General features: G+C 41.1%; 3 protein-coding genes across 4 annotated transcripts; 1 reads left to right on the forward strand and 2 right to left on the reverse strand.

The window, feature by feature from the left end:
* Positions 1 to 29: 29 nt before the first annotated feature.
* On the reverse strand, positions 30 to 1,428 carry LOC112185863 (casparian strip membrane protein 1). Its single transcript, XM_024324184.2, has 3 exons — positions 1,145 to 1,428; positions 931 to 1,054; positions 30 to 430 (listed from the first exon to the last, which is right to left on the reverse strand). Exons 1-3 carry the CDS (start codon positions 1,369 to 1,371, stop codon positions 215 to 217), a joined length of 567 nt encoding a protein of 188 aa, XP_024179952.1. The 5' UTR covers positions 1,372 to 1,428; the 3' UTR covers positions 30 to 214.
* A 1,892-nt stretch (positions 1,429 to 3,320) lies between these two features.
* LOC112190548 lies at positions 3,321 to 4,914 on the forward strand. The gene is made up of 2 exons (XM_024329983.2): positions 3,321 to 3,437; positions 3,704 to 4,914. The coding sequence occupies exon 2, from the start codon at positions 3,705 to 3,707 to the stop codon at positions 4,860 to 4,862; it is 1,158 nt and encodes a 385-aa protein (XP_024185751.1). The 5' UTR covers positions 3,321 to 3,437; position 3,704; the 3' UTR covers positions 4,863 to 4,914.
* Positions 4,915 to 9,473: 4,559 nt separating this feature from the next.
* LOC112183406 (pentatricopeptide repeat-containing protein At5g15280, mitochondrial) lies at positions 9,474 to 14,252 on the reverse strand. 2 transcript variants are annotated; one of them, XM_040515436.1, is made up of 2 exons: positions 10,117 to 14,252; positions 9,474 to 9,991 (listed from the first exon to the last, which is right to left on the reverse strand). In XM_040515436.1, the coding sequence occupies exon 1, from the start codon at positions 14,009 to 14,011 to the stop codon at positions 10,244 to 10,246; it is 3,768 nt and encodes a 1,255-aa protein (XP_040371370.1). In that variant the 5' UTR covers positions 14,012 to 14,252; the 3' UTR covers positions 9,474 to 9,991; positions 10,117 to 10,243. The 2 variants fall into 2 exon arrangements, with proteins under 2 accessions (XP_040371370.1, XP_024177546.1); XM_024321778.2 differs by having other exon boundaries at positions 9,474 to 9,995.
* Positions 14,253 to 22,103: the final 7,851 nt, after the last annotated feature.

Raw genomic sequence — 22,103 nt, forward strand, 5'->3', positions numbered from 1 at the left:
GGAAACTCGAATTGAGATACAATAATTGGTCAAGGAAATAAGGAATTGGATTACATTAATGCAATCTAAACATTTCATATGAAATTGAGAAACAAACATTTTAAATGGCACACAAGTCACACCAATTCAAACTGTCACTTGGAAATACACACTAATTAACAAACTGATGCACACTAGTACACACACGTGTGTGCATCATTGAAATATACGATACTCAACGCCGAGAAAGGGCGGCAGCTGACATTAAGATCAAGAGAACGAAAATAACAATTGCCACGAAAGATCCAATCAAAGAGCCAGAGATTCGTTCGCAGAAGGAATTGAATTGTTGACAGATTGGGAACCAGTTTGCCTTGGCATTCCCCTTGTGTGCTAAGTACACAATAGCTGTGGCGGCCGAGGCACCTGCTGTCAGAAGAGCCAGCATTCCCTGCATAACGGTATGTTCAAATCCATTTCTGTTAGATAACTCTAAGAGCAAGGCATATTTATGGTATCTAAGATGAATGTTAAAGAAAAACTTGAGCAAACAATGACTGATGCTGCGTCGAAAACTATTTTAAGTTGGACAAGTATGTTATCAAAAGTTGAATGCTAAAACATAGTAGTGCAGATTGATAATCATTTAGGACACCTTGAAAAATGTTTCATCTTTCCTTTATATTTTTCATATATTCGTCCGAAATTGGTATATATAAGCATATTTAGGCATGTTTTTCTTAAGGAAGGTAATATGGCATGAGTTGTTTCTCAAATTTGGTTCATGCATATGATGGATACAGCTTAAGTTATATCGATTGAACTACAAAAGATCATTATGCGTGTGCTGTGCTATAGAGGAAAGAAAGCCAAGCCGATATAAAGGGATGGCATAATATTGACTGGCAGGTCTACTAGAGATGGCTTTTCTTGGAAGTTTGTAGTTATTACCGTGTCGAAGAAGATCAAGATTATTCTACTGTTCTTTGCATTACTTCTTATGATGTGGAAGATAGAAAGAGCTAGAGAAAACATCAGATAGGCACATACGATGGAATTGGCAACCACAAAGAACCTGTCATCATAAGAAGCAGAGTTTAGCAATGTTAACCAGACATATCAATATGAAAACAGAATTTAAACTCAAATGGTCGGTAACACATACGTAAATGTTGGAAGATCATTATACTCAGCCCTAAACTGAAGGAACTGTGTGAAAAAAGGAAGTCTTTCCCTGGTTGTTCCCATAGCTATAGCACTCACTAAGGTACCAAGAAACGCTATTATCCTTAGAATGAAGTCGAGGATGGCTGCCCCTCTGTTCACCCCGCTTCTTGGTGTTGAACCGATTTTGGACTCACCAAGCTCAATAGCTGCTGCAGCTCCCTTCATATTTCTCTCTGGATTTAGTTCCTAAACAAACTCTTATACTTCCGATGTATTTTGAAACTCGGAGCTGTGCATGGTAGAGCATGGTCCTAGCGGTATTTATACATGCACTGTCTTAATTCACCAATAGGCTGTTGTAGTAGCTTTTGGTAGCCTCCATTGACCAAAAAAAAAAAAAAACCGCAAAGTATGCTTTTGCGTCATGATTCAGGACCATATCAGTTGTAAACCCCATAGAAAATAGAAAAGTCTCTTCCATCGAGGACTTATCACATGATAACAGAGTTTAAAAGACTACCTAATCGTACTTGCTCTGTGGTTCATATATTTTAAACCAATAATGAGATCACCACCTCTTCCAACTCCACCAAAATTCAGGCACCAAATTTGGCATAGCACTAAACGACCATATTGGGAACAAATACATATGCCTTATCTCTGATAAAGCAGATCAAAAGAGGAACCTTATCACTTTGGAGGGAGCTTGTGAAGCGTGAATAACAATGGGGGCAGTTGGACAAATGGCGCTAGCTTGGATCTTGAATGTTGGTTCTCTGTTCATAACAGTGTCGATTTTGTTATTAAAAAGTTGGTATGCTTTTCGTGTTTATGTAATCCTTTAGTGGCAAAAGCTATCCCTAATGCTGGAAAGTGGAAAATAAACCAGATTGACAGATTCAGAGTGCTTATCTCTCTAATCCACCTTACCCATTTATTTGCACTCTGCTCTTATATGATCACATATATATGAACTAAACATAGCAAGATTTTTCAAATCGCAGCTTAATTACAGTGTATAAACTTTCTATTTCTATAAGGGCTGCATGCAATTCGTGACTCAGATTAAGAAGCTCCATGAAGTCCTTCCTTCGTATAGTCTTAATGTTCTTTATGTTCCGCACTTCCGAGTTCCAAACAAGAATTCGTTGCGGACTATTGTTCAAATATAACGAACCATAAAAGAAAATTGATGTGATGTTGTAGTATATATGATTCACATGTACAAAACATGAGTCATAGTATAAATGTCTATATCATGTATACAAATAGGTACTTGAGTGTATAATGTAGGTATTGTGACTTGTGTGACAAGCTTTATGCCAAAGGGCAACAAGCATGGCATTTTATCATCATCACAGCCACCATAGAAGGCTGCAGCTGTGAATGTAGAGGTTATCAAATTGAGTTACTCTTTGAGCTTTCACACTTGTAATATTTTCCTATAAATACCTCTTTGTGTGAGATGAATAAACACACTTGAATCTCTATTCTCACAGAAACATTACTCTCTCTCTCTGTTTATCATTTCATACTTGTCCTCAAACACGTTATCAGCACGAAATTGCTCTAGAATTAGAATCGAAATTGAAAAGAGGAGAGGTAGTTCATAATCCGATCGAAGTCATTTTTTCAAACTTGCAAAAAACCTCCAAACCCTAGCTCATATCAAAGCCCTTGATTCAAGAAGCTCAGAACCGGTTTCAGAACGCCCAGAACCGGCCGGAAACAGCCTGAACCGGCCACCGGAAAAATCGAACCGCTGCTGAACCGCTGTCGAAGTGCTGCCGAGACCTGCCGAAAGCTCCTGCCGAGTGCTGCCGAGTGCTGCCGAAAGCCCCTGCCGATACCTGCCGAAAGCCCCTGCCGAGTCCTGCGCAGCAGCTGCCGAGCACCTGCCGAAGCCCTGCGCAGCAGCTGCCGAGCACCTGCCGAAGCCCTGCGCAGCAGCTGCCGAGCCACCTGCAGGCCATCTGCCGAGCAGCTGCGCAGCAGCTGCCGAGCTCCTGCCGAGCAGCTGTCGACACATCTGTCGACAACTTTTCCGGCGACTTTCGGACAACTTTCCGGCGACTTTTCCGGCAACTTTCCGACAACTTTCCGGCGACTTTTCCGGCAACTTTCCGACAACTTTTCCGGCAACTTTCCGACAACTTTTCCGGCGACTTTCGGACAACTTTCCGGCGACTTTTCCGGCAACTTTCCGACAACTTTCCGGCGACTTTCGGACAACTTTCCGGCGACTTTTCCGGCAATTTTTGGACAACTTTTTCCGGCAATATTATTCCAAGGTAATATTTACTAAAAGTTCCCGTTTTTGAGTTTTTACTCTATTCTTCTTCTCTTTATTTTTCTCGGGAACTTACAATCAAAAGCGGAATTCCAAGAAATTCACGCTAAACGAACTAAGAGCGTTCGTAATTATGAACTAAGAGTGTTCATAATATTCGGACTAAGAGTGTCCGCAAAACATCATTGTTTTGGTCTAAAGATTATTGATTTTAGATTTCGTGGAAGTTTTGAACTCCGAAACTAATATATCTTCTCTTATCTTCAGGATGTCGAATGCACCTAGACTCGACTTTCAAATGCTTGACTCAACGGGTTCGGAATACTATAGTTGGGTAACCGACGTTGAGAACCACCTCACTTCAAGAGGGATATTGCCCATAATTCAAGCTCCTAATCCAGGCCTTGTGTTCCAAAGAACACCTACAAAGCATGCACAAGCTATTATCTTGATGCGGCGCCATATGGATAAAGCTCTCAGACTAGAGTATATGTCAATGAGAGATGCTCGAGACTTATGGGTAGCGCTAGAAGAGCGTTTTGGTAATATCCAAGATACCCTCCTCCCTGACTTGAAGGTTCAGTGGAATAATATACGCTTCTCCGACTTTAAGTCTGTTGCAGAATATAATTCGGAAGCTCTTCGACTCAAAGCTATGTTGAAGTTCTGTGGAAAGCCTCTCACAGAAGATGAGCTACTTGAGAAGACTCTCTCCACCATTCCCGTCTCAGCAATTGTGATATCAAAGCAATTTCGCACAGAAGTCAATGCTGGACGAATTACAAGGTTTAATGAGCTTATTAATATTTTGTCGGTATCTGAAAAGTACGACAACATCCTTGTAAAGAATTATAATTCTAGGCCCATAGGAACCAAGAGCGTCCGTGAGGCAAATTATAATGCACCCAAAAAGGGGCGCAAGCAGCAATACCCTAATAATAAGGGACAAGAAAGGCGTACGGGCCCATATAACCACCCCAATAAAGAGAGAAACCGCAACTTTAAAGCGGACACTCGTGGTGGCAACTTCACACGTGGTGGTAACTCCACACGTGGCAACTTCACACGTGGTGGCAACTCCACACGTGGGAGAGGTGAATATAATAACAATATGGGCCGTGGAGGTCGCATCATAAGGCGTGGTAGTAGCAGTAACCCTCCTAGGGAATATCCACAACATGGACAAACTGCACCTCCAATGAAAGGAGGCAACCATAATGACGTGTGTCATAGATGCGGATCAATCGAGCATTGGTTCAAACAATGCCATGCAAGTACTAAACTAGCTGCAAGCTACAAAGAGTATAGGCAAAACAGGGAGCAAGAATCCAACCTTGCCGAAAATGAAGATAGTGAAGATGTCAATCTCACAATAGAGGACTTCAAAGCTGAACAAATGCACGAGGATGCAGCAGACTTTGATTAGAATAGTCCTTTTCTATTTTCCAAGGGCAAATGTGCCTTAATCAATAACAATTGTATTGACTTTTCTTATGTGGTGTACCCAATGAAATATGATGTCTAGGAAAGTAATTGAGACCATGGTATTTAAGCGAGCCTCGCTCCACCAACATCTCTCTACTTCCCTGGTCATATTTCATTGGAATTACCAAACGGAATGAGCAATTACAATTTGTATAAAGTTTGATTGTACTTTGGAATAGACTTTGGAAACCTTGATGTAATCATTGGTTATTTTCCTTATTAATAAAGTATCGCATTCAATGTCATGGACATGTGTTAATATTCCGAACTTTACTCCTTTTTCAGTATGTTTTCCGGAGAAATGGAATGCCTTCTTGATAGTGGCACCACACATACTATATTACGACACAGGCAATTATTTTTATGGATGAAGCCTAGTCGATCTTCAATAACTACGATGGCAGGATCATCACAATTGATTCATGGTCGAGGACCAGCTCAATTTTTGTTGCCAAATGGCACGAATATTAATATCATCGAAGCTCTATATGCTCCTAGGGCTGGAAGAACCCTATTGAGTTTTAAAGATATAAGAGCCAATGATCTTCATGTGGAAACACATTGTGAGAATGGACAAGAGTTCCTTTGCATTACCTCTAATAACTACGGAAATACACGAGTATTAGAGAAACTTATGTGTCGCTCTAGTGGATTATATGCAACCACTATCAGAGTAATTGAATCCAACCATGTCATGAATGAAAATTTATGGGATTCTGACACATATAGACTTTGGCACGACCGCTTGGGTCACCCAGGTCGTGATATGATGCTCCGTATATTAAAAACTTCACACGGACATCCATTCTTCAAAACGAAAAGAAGTACGAACCAAAGATTGGTCGAAAGAACTACTTCATATCATTCGTTTTGTAAGGCTTGCTCTTTAGCAAAGGTAGGATCAAGACCATCCTATGCAAAGGACTCTAAAGAAAATATACCATTCTTGCAAAGAATACAAGGTGATATTTGTGGACCTATTCAACCAACTTGCGGACCATTTAGATATTTTATGGTGTTGGTTGATGCATCGACACGCTGGTCACATGTCATGCTATTATCCACGAGAAATGCTGCATTTGCTAAACTCCTAGCACAGATCATTAAATTAAGGGCTCACCACCCTGATCATCCTATTAAGTCAATTCGTCTTGACAATGCTGGAGAGTTTACATCAAAAACTTTTGATGATTATTGCATGTCCATTGGGATCGAGGTAGAACACCCTGTACCTCATGTACACACCCAAAATGGTCTCGCAGAAGCTGCCATTAAAAGACTTCAAATGGTTGCTCGAGCATTGGTTATGCGCACCAATCTCCCTATTTCTGCTTGGGGCTATGCAATATTGCACGCAGCTGTGCTTATTCGTCTGAGGCCCACTGCCACCCAACCATTTTCTGCTTCCCAGATGGTCACTGGGTATGAGCCCGATGTCTCACACTTACGAATATTCGGGTGTGCAGTCTATGTGCCAATTGCGCCGCCACAGCGCACCAAAATGGGTCCTCAAAGACGATTAGGTCTTTATACTGGATATGACTCTCCCACCATTATCCGCTATATAGAACCCTTGACAGGCGATCTATTTACCGCTAGATTTGCGGATTGTCACTTTGATGAGACAGTCTTCCCATCATTAGGGGGAGACATGAACAGTAATGTTCAACAGAAAAGACAGGAATTGTCGTGGTTTGTCCCCACTCTGTCTCATCTTGATCCCCGAACAGCACAATCTGAAATAGAAGTGCGGAGGATTCTCGATCTTCAGAACGTAGCAGAATCAATGCCTGATGCGTTTTCTGATATCGCTAAAGTGACAAGATCACATATACCTGCTGCAAATGTGCCTGCAAGGATTGATGTCCCTAACACTAGAGGACATGATGCCATCTCAAGAATACATGAGAATGGCGCCAACGTCCCCTATATGGGTGATGTAGTGGCTAGACCCATGGCTCCCGCCAGGAAGCGCGGGAGGCCCATTGGTTCGATGGATTCTCGCCCAAGAAAGAAAGCGAGTTTGGCACAAAATAATCCATTAATCATCGATACAATTAATCCCTCTCATGAAAATATTCCGGATTATGGTTATGTCAAAGAGACATCATTGGAGGACGCTCCAATAAAAGAACCAATTCCAGAGAATAGAGAGATCTCCATGAATTACACTAGTATACATGGGGTGATGGATAGAAATTCTATGACTATTAATGATGCTTTTGCATATCATATTGCAAAAGGAATTATAGAATACGATGATATCGAACCTCGCTCCGTTGAAGAATGTCAACGAAGAGCAGATTGGTCTAAATGGAAAGATGCGATCCAGACTGAATTGGATTCACTAACAAAGAGACAGGTATTTGGGTCTATAATGCTGACACCACCAAATATAAAACCTGTTGGCCATAAATGGGTCTTTGTTAGAAAGCGTAATGAGAAAAATGAGGTTGTTAGATACAAAGCCCGCCTTGTGGCACAAGGTTTCTCACAACGCCCTGGAATCGACTACGAGGAGACATATTCTCCCGTAATGGACGTTATAACGTTCCGCTACCTTGTCAGTTTGGTAGTTTCCGAAAAACTTGACATGCAGCTTATGGATGTGGTTACAGCATATCTCTATGGGGATCTAGATTCAGAGATATATATGAAGGTTCCAGATGGACTTCAATTACCCAAATCAAATGGCTCTAAACCACGGAGCGCGTTTTCAATAAGATTGAGACGCTCACTATATGGATTGAAACAATCCGGACGGATGTGGTATAACCGTCTAAGTGACTACTTGATTAGGAAGGGATATATTAACAATGAAATATGCCCATGCGTGTTCATTAAAAGAACAAGTTCCGGATTTGCAATTATAGCAGTATATGTCGATGACATGAATCTAATTGGAACTCTAAATGAGTTAAAAGAAACTGCTAAATATTTGAAATCCGAGTTTGAGATGAAAGATCTTGGGAAAACACGGTTTTGTCTCGGAATAGAACTCGAGCACCGTAGTGATGGGATTATGATCCATCAGTCAGCATATACTCAAAAATTACTAAGGCGCTTTAATGAAGATAAAGCAAAGCCTGTGAGTACTCCCATGATCAGCCGTAGCCTTGAGCCCAGAAAAGATCCATTTCGTCCAAAGGATGAGGACGAAGGCTTATTAGAGGCTGAAGTGCCATATCTAAGTGCAATAGGTGCATTATTGTACTTAGCTCAATGCACAAGACCGGATATCTCATTCGCAGTGAACTTGTTGGCTCGACATAGTTCCTCGCCAACACGCCGCCATTGGATTGGTATAAAGACAATCTTTCGATACTTAAAAGGTACGATTGATATGGGCTTGTTTTATCCCTACAGGGAGAAAAGAAAGGACGGAAGTATGGGATTAGATCCCACATGGCAAAAAGCCACCTTCCGCAATATGAACGCCGGCGACACTTTCCATGGTGGCCGACGTTCTCCTCCTCCCCTCCATCAAAATGATAATGATGTTTTGATGGGCTTTGCTGATGCAGGGTATCTCTCTGACCCTCACAAAGGTCGCTCCCAAACAGGTTATGTCTTTACCATGGGAAGCACCGCGATATCTTGGAGATCCACGAAACAGACCCTTGTTGCTACTTCCTCAAATCATGCAGAGATAATTGCTCTACATGAAGCTGTGCGTGAATGCATATGGCTAAGGTCTGTAAACAGACACATTCGAGGAACCTGTGGTTTGAAGTCCACCACAGAAGAACCTACATGCATTTACGAAGATAATGCAGCTTGTATTGAGCAAATGAAATTAGGTTTCATCAAGGGGACAATACCAAGCATATATCGCCAAAATTCTTCTACAATCAGCAACAACAAACACTTCTAAAAATTGAAGTAAATCAAATCCGATCAGAGGAAAATGTAGCGGACTTATTTACTAAGTCGTTACCAAAATCCCCTTTCGAGAAACATGTGAAGAGTATCGGATTGAGAAGGCTATCCGAACTCCCACGATCTTCAGGGGGAGTCTAAATCAGGGGGAGTATCCAGTTACATACTCCACACTCAAACGCGCGTTGTGCTCTTTTTCTCCTTCGACCAAGGTTGTTTTTTCCCACAGGGTTTTATTACTTGGCAAGGTTTTTAACGAGGCAATTTCGAAGCGCACGACCTAAACAATACTATTTGACATGAAATATCCAAGGGGGAGTGTTGTAGTATATATGATTCACATGTACAAAACATGAGTCATAGTATAAATGTCTATATCATGTATACAAATAGGTACTTGAGTGTATAATGTAGGTATTGTGACTTGTGTGACAAGCTTTATGCCAAAGGGCAACAAGCATGGCATTTTATCATCATCACAGCCACCATAGAAGGCTGCAGCTGTGAATGTAGAGGTTATCAAATTGAGTTACTCTTTGAGCTTTCACACTTGTAATATTTTCCTATAAATACCTCTTTGTGTGAGATGAATAAACACACTTGAATCTCTATTCTCACAGAAACATTACTCTCTCTCTCTGTTTATCATTTCATACTTGTCCTCAAACATGTGACAAATTCCCGATAAATTAAAATAAATTAAGCCGAAATCTGATCGATCAACATAGCATGTCCAACACATCTATGTATATGTTTTGCATACGTACCTGAAAATTGCATATGCTACAAACAACCATTACAGGCTAGTTCATTGTACAACATACATACGTAGTATGTATATATGTATGTTGTCCGATACATACATACTGCCTAAAAGGGCACTATACAAAAACCTATAGCTACGTAGGTCCATACATGATTACGTACCTAGGCATATACAAACTACAACACTTTGGCATCAGTCATTACTTCCTTCAGCCTTTCTCGGACAAACACTGGCTCCTTCCTTCCACAATTCCACTGTAAACACTTCAAATTTACAACGTCCTCTATGCCATGCAGGAAACTTTTCTCTTCGTCCTCATCGAAGACCTCATTCTCGTTCCCTGATCCCTTCCACATAATAATAACAATTGATTTCGGTCCACCTTCCACCTCCGTCATAGAGCTTTCCATATGGATCAATCACCACTACCTCGAGTGTTTAAGAATGCAACATAACAAAGTATTAGTTTAGGTACCAATTGATTCTTTATAATACTTAGGTACCAAAAATTGCATTCAATGATAAGTCTGGTATTATTCAGAGATTTTACCCTAAATATTAACACAGCAGAATGCTCGCTCTCTTTTTCTTTGATAGCCAAAGATGCTCAGATCCTTATTGATAGCAAACGCCACCATTTAATCCTTATTAGGAAGAATGAATGAGTCAAATCTTTGTTACCCCTGTTTGGCCTTGGAATATTTTTGCCTAGAAAATCCACTTGCAGAGAGAAGCTTTGACAGGAAACCCTTGCTGCTGTTTGCATTGTCCTTGTCACTAGAAACTCTTAGGTTCCTTATGAGAGACCAATGTGTCTCGAAGTCTGGCTCATAACCACTCTGTTGCATTGCTTGCATGAGCTCCGAGACCTTTCCGAGATTGTTCTCTGAGCGATAACTATTAATTACAGACAGATATATCTTCCTGGTCACTGTTTCACCTGCACAACCCATAGACTTCAATAGCCTTTCTGCCTCTGCTGTTTTTCCATCTTGACAAAAGTTATGGACCAGAATGTCCCAAGTGTCGATGCTTGGCTTAAGATTTCTATCCAACATCTCAGCATGAAAATCCATAGCTTGCTCCAGATTACCAAGGGCACAGAAAGAGCTGATGATGGAATCAAAACTGGTAGAATCTGGAACATTCCCTTTCTTCAGCATTATGTTCAGAGAATTAACTGCCTTGTTTGGTCTTCCATACGAGCAAAACAGTTTGATTAGATTATTATAGTTGACATTTTCTGGAATTAGACATTTCTCTACCATCCTGTCCAGAAAACTTTCAGCTTCTTGAATCCTACCACGAGAAGAAAGACCCTCAACAATCGCATTTTGAATCATTGAATCATGAATCTGGCCTCTCAATTCCATTTCTCGACTCAGTTCCAAGGCTTTCTCAATCTCCCCAACATCACACAGGCTGGTTATAACTTTTCTCAAGTTGCGGTTGCTTGGCCTGAAATCCTTAGAGATCATAGTGTACAGATGATCCACAGCACTCGACACATCTTTAGATCTACAAAACCCAAGTACAAGAAAGTTGTAAGTTACTTCATCAAGTAGCAATTTCTTCTCTTGCAAATGCTCCACAACTTTCTTGACAAGCAAAGTATTCCCGGTTGGGAAAATATAGAATATCAGAATATTGTAGATGCTGAGATCATGAGGATCACTTTGTCCAATCATAAGCTCAGTCAATTTCCATGCATGAAGAACCCTACCTTCCAGACACATCAAACACACCAAGTTGCGGTAAGTTGAGAGTGAAATGTTGAAACCTTTTCTTGTCATGACACAAAGTAGCTCCCAAACTTTCTTTAAGTCATTAACCTTGCAATGACCCTGAACCAGAAAATTGTAAATTTCAGCATCAGGAGGTATCCGCTTTAACAACATATTCTGTAGTAGAGTGGTTGCTTCTGTAACTTTCCCTGAAATACAACAGCCTTTTATCAATGCACGATCTAGAGAAAGTGAATAGGAAGAGTTCACTCTTAGACCAATCTCTTTCAAGTTAACTGCTTTTCCAAATCTATCAGCCCTACACAACTGAGGAATTAATTGGACAGTAACATCCAAACAAGGGGCCAAATTTTTAGCCAGCATACTGTCCAGCACTTTAAAGGCCACATGAAAATTCTTGCCCTTACACAATCCTCTAATAATATTGTTATAAGCCATCTGATCCAGGATGCCACCACGCTGTTCAAGTTCTCCTAACAATATGCTTGCAATTCCTGTACAACCGGTAACAAAAAGCTTGTCAAGGATCATATGACACATATCTGACCTTAAGTCTGGGTAGGATATCAGAATGCTTTCAAGAAGCTGCACTGCTTCTCTCAGCATTTCTTTATGGAAAAGACATTCAATCAAGGCTTTACTATCTTCCGGCCCTGGTAACCATCCGTCATTTTGAGCAATATTCCAGCAAGCATTCAGCTCCCTCAAGTTTCCTTTCTTACAAAAACCTTTTACTAAAGCAGTGTAAGTCTCATTGTTGATTTTCAGATGCCTTTCTATCATTCCATTCACCACTATCCTTGTATTATATGTCAATCCTTTCTTGCCGTATGCTTGGGCAAGAAAGTTTAGAGTTTCTTGGTCTAGCTGATTTACCAAGTGAAGCTTTTTATCTACAATGCTGGTGATACCCTTGGTATGTAAATGGGATGCAGAAAGCCCTTTCAGTAAGTCGGACATCATAGACAATGACAAATCTTGTCCCCACCGGATTATTTCATCTGCCAAAACCAAAGCACCCTTCAAATTTCTACGACTGCATTCTATCATCATAAGAGAGTAATAATCAGGTACCATGCAATCTTCTAGGATCCCAGTGACTCTTTTCTCATACTTATCCAGGTCTGTATCCAAATAAAGTCCATTCCCAAGATCATCATAAAACTCTGTTTTAGCAAACCCAACATCATTATCTCTCTTCAATGTCACAGCTAATGGCTTGAAACCCAGAACCATAAATGCTTTGGATAGCGGATCCTCATCTGACGAGTTTTGAATCAGTCCATGGCTTGCCATATCAAAAACTATCCTTTTGGCTTCATCAAAATTTCTGACTTTACAATAGCCGGCTAAGAGAATCCTGAAAGTCGACAAATCAGGTGTAGTCCCCCTCTCTACCATCTCATCAAACACCTTCCCAGCGTGCTTCCACATACCCTCCATAAATACCCCGCTGATAAGAGCATTATAGGTGCATATATGGGGGTTTAGGTGTCTTCCCAACATCTCTGATAGGTAAACAAAGGCACTTTTAAGTTTTCGTTCACGACAGCTCCAGCCAATCATGATTCCAAAGGTTACCTCATCAGGATTGAAGCCTAAAATTTCTAATTCTTGCAAATAAGGTTCTGCTCTTCTTGTCCCAAAATGGCTACAAAGAGAATGCATAATCCTATTCCCAGCCATAACTTCTGGGGCACACTTAATCTCAGAATAGAAGCTCATCAAATCATCAAAGTCCTTCTTCTCACAATATCCATAAGCAACTTCATTTAAAACTAAGTTGCTAGGCTTGAGTTCGAAAGCCATAGCCTTCTTGACAAAATTTCTTGCCTCCTGAATCTTTCCATCCCTGCAAAGCAGTCTAACGAGACCCTCAAATGTGGCCTTCTTCACATCTCTCAAATCAAAACCCATTTCCGCCATATCACTACAAACTCGAAACGCCAATTTGGTCTTCCTCATTCCCACCAATTGATCAAGTAGAACACAACAACACTGCAATGATGGCACTACACGCCCCGTAATTCGATCATAGACAGAAATGGCCCTATCTAACTCACCAACACCAACATACCCTTTAATCAAATCACTGTAAATTTCTTGACTATCCAACAAAACTCCTTGACTTTCCATTGTGGAAAGCAAGAACTCAACTTCTCTAAGCAATCCCACTCGGAGAAGCAACGAGGCCATGACCTCACATGACTGAGGTTTATGCTTAAAGCCCTCAACTTTTTCACTAACCCACTTGAAAATTCCCCACAAAGACTCAACCTTTCTAGCTTCAAATCCAACTTGCGCACACTGCAATTCAAAACCCAGTAATAATTCAAGCACATCTTCGGGTTTCGGCTCCGAAACCCGCCTAAGCCTACGAGTTTGTTCAGGCACTAAATCAGAAATCTCCAAAAGAAGGTCTTTTAGAGAAGCATTGGCAAAGTCTTTGCCCTTACTCTTGTCAAAATATTGGGAACACCTCAATATAACAGATTGGGCTATACCATTGAAACAATTACGAGATAAATCTACTTGGGTGTTGGTTTTTGTGTGTTGTTGAAGATGATGGGGAATTGGGGATGAAGAAGTGGTAGTTGAGAGGCAGTGGTTATTGGTGAAGAGTGAGAACAGAGAGTAAAGAGAACCAACCTGTTTGATGTGAGGCTTGTGGGGTGAACAGGTACACAAAACTTGAAGCATCTCATTGCATAGAGCTATGGTGGTGGTACGCTTTGTCTCATCTATGTAAGGCTTTACAGGTATATATGCCAGTGTGCTTCGGTCGTTGGGTGCAGAGTTTGAGCTTCCTGTCGATGCGCCACTGCTCTTGCCTTTAATAAAATTGTCATGACGCACTCTCTCCTGACCATCGAACCCTAACCCTCGGGCGTTAGTTTCCACCAATTTTGAATTTTCTGCTTAATTTTTGGTTCATTCTGCATTTCTGATCTGTGAGATGTCGCATAAAAATTAGTAACGCGGGCTTTTAACTAAACGAAATATTAAATGAATAAAAGTCTAAACCAAATGTAGTGCTATGGTTTTGTTCACCTACTCTGGTAAAGTCGCTGCTAAGCACATTTCTTTGGTCGAACTAGCAAATCACACTAAAGAAAACAAAGGTGATTTGAAAGAGTAACAACTGATGCTATATATATATATATTAAACTCAATTGATGCTCAATAACCTTGTTTTTAAAGAGTAACAAAAAAGATGATGTCCCTCCCTAACTCTGCCCATCCAAGTGAGGTTAAGCATATCAAATAAGTGTGGATAATTGTACTAAAAGATGTTGTATGCTTCTCAAATATCGAGGGAATCAATTCGATACTTTTTTTCTATAAAAAAAATTAAAAAAATATTGTCTGAGACCATGATTTTCCACCAAAATTATGGGTTATAACACACGGTATTTTTGGCTAAAATTGCATGTTCTTATTTTCTCACTAAAATCTTCTCACTCTTAAATCATGAATTTCAAGTAATTCTAGAACTGATGGAACTTAAAATCTTGACCAAACATACTTTTACAATTTTTCCAAGTGAGAAAACCAAGAAAATCATAAGAAAAATTTGTTCGATATTTTTCCAACTTGTTATTTGGAAAAAAAATTACTAAATAATATATTATACTAATGGTGAAATAACGGAAGGGAGGATTTCAATAAAAAAAAAATGATGCTGACATGTTTCGGTATCCCGGCCATGACATGCCACTAGTGTTGAACCCTGTCAAGAACACTTTTTTATTAAAATTCTACTGTGTCATAATCTCTCTATTGATAAAACAAGAAAGCCCTCAAGAGCCGTACAACAAGGTGGTAGATGTTACTCTCAGAGTCTCAGAGTTCGATATTGTGTACATTACCCAAATTTATGACCTATTCCAAAGTGACAACACTTAAAACTACCAAATGGTTTTTATTTCCCAAATTTTTGAATTTTCCGACATTTAGAAAATTTTATATAGTACACACTCACAAAATTAAGAAGTTTTCTCTCATGATTCCTGAGTCCTTATATCATTCCTAGTGTTTTTGGAAAATATCTCTATCTTTAGTGTTTCTGGAAATATCTCGATCTTGTTGCAGAGAAACTGAATTTGGGAGGAATTTGCTGTGTATTCTCATTGATAACAGGGGCCTCTTTATATAGAGATGCATAGAATCTCAATCATACAAGGAAAGTAATTCTACATTGATTAGGATTCTAGATCCTTCTAATTAAATCCTATTACCACTAGGTCAAGTAACCTAGAGTTTGGGCTAAACACAAATTAGGTTTTCCTTGAACACTCCCCCTTGTATTGCCCAAATGCGGTGCTTCTCTCGTTGCCTCTTTAAAAACCTTGCTGAGTAACAAAAACCCAGTGGGACAAAAATAACCTCGGTTGAAGGGGAAAAAGAGCACAACACACCCTTCACGATTAGAGACGAACATGTAGACATCTCCCCCTGATGTCTGCGCCTCCCCCTGATGACTCCGATCATGGGAGTTCAGATAATTTCTGCAAGCCAATTCTTGCCACATGTTTCTTGAACGTGGATTTGGGCAATGACTTAGTAAACAAGTCTGCCTCACTGTCCTCATATCGAACCTAGTTCACTTTGATCTCGAGGAGTGTCTGTTGTTGCTGATTATGCTTGGTGTTGTCGCTTTTGATGTAGCCTTACCTCATTTGTTCAAAACAAGTAGCATTATCCTAAATGCTCATAGGCTCATCTGTGGTAGACTTCAAACCACAATTGTTCGAACATGCATAATTATGGATCCAATCCATATACATTCACGAACCACTTCATGAAGAGCAATGATCTCTGCATTGTTCGAAGATATAGCGACTAGGGTCTATTATGTAGACCTCCAAGATGTCACAGTCTTTTCCCATGGTGAACACTTAACCGGATTGGGAATGACCATTGTGTGGGTCAGAGAGATACCCAACATCAGCAAAACCTTCCAAAACACATGTTGTTTTGGGATGGGGACGATGGACGCAGGCCAGTGTTGGCGGCGTACCTGGTGTGTGATGGGTCCGAATCCATCATCTCTTTGTAGGGATAGAACAAGCCCATATCATTCATACATCTCAAGTATCGAAAGATATCTTTTACACCAATCCAATGGTGTCACGTTGGCGCAGAGCTATATCTAGCTAACAAGTTCACAACATATGAGATGTCCGGTCTTGTGCATTTAGATAAGTACAATAATGCGCCTATTGTACTAAGTAAGGCACTTCTGCCTTTAGCACATCTTCGTCATCATCCTTTTGACGAAGATGATCATTTTCAGGATCAAGACTACGGACGATCATGGGGGTGCTTGAAGGCTTGACCTTGTCAAAAATGCCTAAGCATCTATCGACACGATGCTCAAGTTCCAAACAGAGACATAATCGTGTTCTCCCAAAATCCTTCATCTCAAACTCGGATTTCAAGTGTTCAGCGGTTTCCTTTAACTCTTTAAGGGCTTCTAATAAAGATCATGTCCAACATGAACCGCGATAGAATCTGAAACTTGTCATAGAAACGGATGGACATATCCATTCCCAATCAAGTAGTCACTTTAGTGAGCGTTTCAACCTCTTTGTAAACGCGCTCCATGGTCTAGAGCCACTTGACTTGGGTAAATGAAGTTCGCCATGAACCTTCATGTATATTCCGTATCTAGATCCCTATAGAGATACGTAGTGATCATATTTGTAAGCTGCATGTTCAGTTATTCGGAAACTACCAAACTGACAGGGTAGTGGAGTGCAATGACATCCATTACGAGAGAATATGTCTCATCGTAGTCGATTCCAGGGCGTTTTGTGAGAAGCCTTGCGCCATAAGGCGAGATTACCATCTCTTTTTCTCACTACGCTTTCTAACGAAGACCTATTAGTCAACAGGTTTTATATTAGGAGGTGTTGGCATCTCTAGCTCGAAAACCTTCCTCTTCGTTAGAGAATCCATCTTAACTTGGATCGCATCTTTCCATTTAGGCCAAAAAACTCTCTATGTTGGCATTCATTCATCAACGGAGCGTGGTTCGATATCATCTAACTCAAAAACTCATGCGCAACAAAATACGCAACTACATCATCAATTCTGATGGAGTTTCTATCCCATGTCTCATGTATACTAGTGTAAGTTTCATAGAGCTCTATATTCTCAGGAATAGGTTTTGACGTTGAGGCGTCCCCCAATGATAACCATAACCCGGAAGATTCTCATGAGATGAATTTTGAGTCTTGATGATTAAAGGATTGGAATGTGCCAAAGTATCCTTCGAATCCACGGGCCTCTCCACGCATCCTAGCTGGGGCCATGGCCTGTAACGCCAAAGTGCCACTCTCTTTGGCATTGGCACCATGCCTACCTCCGTGTAGGGTGGCGCTACGTCCTCTCGTAGGGACGTCCTTCCTTGCAAGCATGTTTGCAGCATATTTGTGTGATCTCGTCACTTTAATAGGGATCAAGATAAGACATAGTGGGGACAGACTACGACAATTCATGTCATTCCTGTTGAACATTCGTGTTCTTATCTCCCCCTAACGACGGGAAGACCGTCTCATCAAAGTGACAACCCGCAAATATAGCGGTAAAGAGATCGCCTTGCAAAGGCATTAAGTGGCGGACTATTGTTGGAGTCCCAAATCCAACGAAGTTGCCCATTCGTCTGTAAGGACCCATCATAGAGCGTTGTGGCGGCGCAATTGGCACATAAATGGCTCACTCAAATATGCGTAAGTACAAAATACGTGTACCCAGTCACTAGCTGTAACGCAGAGGTACATTGAGTGGCGGTAGGTCGTAGACGAATTAGCATGGCTGCATGCGATATCGCATCACCCTAAGTGGATGTAAGGAGATTGGTGCGCATTACCAATGTTCGGACTACCATCGTAGTCGTGTCCGCCAGACCAATTGGGTGTGTACATGGGAATGTGATGTCCAACATCAAGCCCATTGCAATATCCATCGAAAGTCTTCGATGTAAACTCACTAGCATAGTCAAATCCAATTGACTGAATAGGATGATTTGGGGAGTGAGCCCATTGTCATATGATATGTGCTAGGAGTGTAACATAAGCAGCATTTATAGGTGGACAATGGCACAACACGTGACCAGCGTGTTTGCGTGTCAACCAACATCATAAAATATTTAAGCGTCCGCAAGTTGGTTGAATCAATCCACAAAATCCCTACGGATTCTTTGTAAGAACAGAATGAGTATTGTCATATCCATTGCATAGGACGGTCTTAGTCCTAATTTCCCTAAGGAACGGGCATAGTAAAACGGGCGAGAGGCTTTAGAAGCAACCAATGAGAATTTTGGTTAGGCCTGAGCATCTGAAACACTATTGTGAAGCAAGTTGGTGATTACAGCATCACCTAGGGCGCCATCACCATGATGGACGCCATCCATGGAGTCATGGATAGGGACTACACCAGCCCTAGGCTGGTGGTGGACGGAGGCGGTGCCCTAGGCAGCATCGTCGGTCACACTTAGTCTAAGAATCAACTTTTGATTCATGCTTCATTTCGCTCGAGAGAAAAGATGTCCGTGTGAAGTCTTTTTGTAGACGGATCATCATATCATGACTAGGATGATCTATCATGTCGTGACAAAGTCAATATGTGTCTAAATCCAAGAGATCTTCTCTCATAACTTTATTGGATTTAATAGCTCGAATAGTGACATAAAGTCCACTAGAGAGACACATAAACTTCTCTAAGATGCGTCTTTGTTCGCAATCATTAGAGGTAATGCAAAGGAACTCATTTCCGTTCTCTACATGCATTTTCTCATGGAATTCGTTGGCTATTCATAGGGTACTATGTGCCCTAAGAGCGTAGAGAGTTTCTGTGACAACTGTAATCAAGGTGCCATTTGGCAAGTGGAACTTGGGCTATTCCATGTCCTTGAATTAATATTGATGGTCTAGCCATCGTAGTCACAAAGTCATATGCTCATAATCAAAATGGAGTCATAATGAAAAGAACTCGAAATTTTATTCATAAGCCAACGAAGTACATCATTGTTTCTATGATCAAAGAAAATCTAATCCAATAAAAAGTAATTTAGCAATCGCCTACATCTCTTGGAAAATAAAAAGACTTAATCAAAATCGCCAGTTTCTGGGTCTTGATCCTTGTAGTCTTCCACCCTTAGATCTAGATCGTCATCTTGATCTTCTTGTGCCATGTAATTTGCTTTCCTTGCTTCACGATACGTCTTGTATGCGTTTGCAACATTCTGGGGTGCGGTACATGTTTTGGCCCAATGTTCAGTTGATCCACATAGAAAACAAACATCATTATGGTCAGGCTCCCTTGATCGAGGCGCCATTGGGGCCCGATTTGGACGACCTATCCTCTTGGTGGTGTTACCACCATGGTCGGAGGCTCCGCCTCTCTCTCTCTTCACATGTTGACCTCCACGGTACCGTGCACGCCTCTCTTGGTGATTTCCTTCCTCTTTAGGGCGAACATATGGACCAGAATGTCCAAAATTGTCCCTATCCTTAGGGTTTCGCTCCTTGCGTCCTCCATTGGGGGCGCGACTATAGTTAGACTCCGGAATAGGCATAGTTCCCACGGGTCTAGCATTATAGTTCTTCACAAGGATATTATCGTGCCTTAACCTTGTGATACGTCCTGCATTTACATCAATCCGATAATTCTTTGAAATCATCAGTGCAGAGACGGGGAAGGTAGAGAGAGTCTTCTCGATCAACATCGTATCAGTTATGGCTTGGCCACAAAACTCCATCAGAGACTTGATACGAAGAGCTTTCGAGTTATAATCAAGCACAGACTTGAAATCACAAAAGCGGAGGCTATGCCATCGCACTTCTAAATCAGGAAGCAGGGAGTCACGAACGTTGCCAAATCGCTGCTCAAGTTCTACCCATAGATTTCTTGGGTCTTCCTCATTGAGGTATTCATTTTGGAGCGCATCATTCATGTACCTTGTCATGAGAATTATGGCTTTAGCTTATTTTGCTTCAAAAGTAGTAGCTTGCTCAATGGAGAGCACGTTCTGACTAGGCTCTTGGATGGCTTCCAGAAGTTCATCAGCCTTAAGATGTTGGCGCACATCTCGAACCCACCTATGGTATCCTGCGCCAGTTGTCTCGAGTGGAACAAAGTTCAACTTTTTCAGGTAACTCATCCTGAAAAACAACACAAGATTAGGGTTAGTTTCGGAGCGGAAAAGGCTACCACGAAAAACTATTAAATTTCTGAGCGTAGTTGCTTCCAAGAAATTAGGAATTTTCTGAGCGTAGTTGCTTCTAAGAAAATCCTATTCCAAGAAGGGTTTTGGATTAGATCGAAACAACGATGTATGTGGTCGATCGTTTTCTTCTCAACAAACTCTAAGTTTGGAGGACTCTACAAGCTCCAAGCTTGGAGTGAGCACGAACCCCCACAATTCTGCTTTTGGTCTCCCCTACGTAGAGAAAGGGGGGGGTAGGAGAAGAGATTTTGGAAGTCCCCGAGAAAAGAAGAAGAAATTGAAAAACTTCACAAAAACGGGAACTTTTAGAAAAGTTTACCTTAAAAAGATGTTGGAAAAGTGGGTGACGGAAAATTATTGTAGCTGACCGGAAAGTCGCCGGAAGTTGGCCGGAAAAGTGGCCGGAAGTCGGCCGGAAAAGTCACCGGCGGTGGTTGACCAGATTGCTGACGTGGCACTGGCGTGGCAGATGATGCAAGGATGACGTCAGATGGGTCGACTGCTGGGCTTCAGGATGCTGGGCCTCAGGCTGCGGCTTAGGCTCGGCTTGGGCTCGGTTCTGCTTCTTTTTTTTTCTTTTTTTTTTCTTTCTGCTGGTTAGATTTTAGCCCTTTCTGGTGGCCGGTTCGGATGGTTCTAGGCCGGTTCCGGTGGGGGATATTCTGGTTCCGGGTTTCTGGGGTGGAGGTGCTGCAGGAAGACAAGTATGGCTGCAGGAGGTGGTGAGGAAGGCTTTGAACCGGGCAGGGGAACTTTTTGCTTCTTCCGGTGGCCGGTTCAGTGGTTTGCCGGCCGGTTCTGGGGATGGGGCCGCCGGTTTCGGACTCTTGGAGTTGAGATCTTCGAGTTAGGCGGCTGAGGTTTCTAGGATTTGAAGGCTACGAATTTAGGGTTTCAGGGTTAGGGCTCGTGCTGATAACGTGTTGTAGAGAAACTGAATTTGGGAGGAATTTGATGTGTATTCTCATTGATAACAGGGGCCGCTTTATATAAAGGATTACAATGCATAGAATCTCAATCATACAAGGAAAGTAATTCTACATTGATTAGGATTCTAGATCATTCTAATTAAATCCTATTACTACTAGGTCAAGTAACCTAGAGTTTGGGCTAAACACAAATTAGGTTTTCCTTGAACAGATCTTTTATTTAATTAAATTAATTATACCGAAATATGACATTTTACAAGGTTGAGTTAAGAATATTGCATCAAGGATTCAAGATTAGGATAAGAATCTTGAATTTAAATACGCATGGGTTCGAGACCCACTACCTAATGACGAAGTCATGGGTTCGAGTCATCATGGGGGTAGGAGTGATATCCTTTGATCCTTTTTATATCATGAGAAAAGAAAAAAAAAAAAAGCATTAAACATCTCATATATGAAAATATGATATATCTATTGTTGCCTCGGTTAATATTGCAAGCATTTTATCTTCAGAATCTTGGATTTAAAAATGAGGACATCCACCTCTTCTGGTTGTGTTATTTATGAACACCCAAGGGGCATTCTCATGTGATGCAAGGCCTAGTAAAGAGTTGACTTTTGATTAGCTTAA

This window comes from Rosa chinensis, chromosome 2 (genome assembly GCF_002994745.2).
Source record: "Rosa chinensis cultivar Old Blush chromosome 2, RchiOBHm-V2, whole genome shotgun sequence".
NCBI classification, from domain to species: Eukaryota; Viridiplantae; Streptophyta; class Magnoliopsida; order Rosales; family Rosaceae; genus Rosa; species Rosa chinensis.

What these genes read in the sequence shown, in the direction of transcription:
- LOC112183406 (XM_040515436.1), bottom strand. Translation starts at nt 14,011, where the DNA reads ATGCTTCAAGTTTTGTGTACCTGTTCACCCCACAAGCCTCACATCAAA.
- LOC112190548 (XM_024329983.2), top strand. Translation starts at nt 3,705, where the DNA reads ATGTCGAATGCACCTAGACTCGACTTTCAAATGCTTGACTCAACGGGT.
- LOC112185863 (XM_024324184.2), bottom strand. Translation starts at nt 1,371, where the DNA reads ATGAAGGGAGCTGCAGCAGCTATTGAGCTTGGTGAGTCCAAAATCGGT. An exon ending in AATGATCTTCCAACATTTAC is followed by an intron (nt 1,055 to 1,144) that starts GTATGTGTTACC and finishes TTATGATGACAG; the next exon opens with GTTCTTTGTGGTTGCCAATT. An exon ending in TCTTGATCTTCTTCGACACG is followed by an intron (nt 431 to 930) that starts GTAATAACTACA and finishes ACCGTTATGCAG; the next exon opens with GGAATGCTGGCTCTTCTGAC.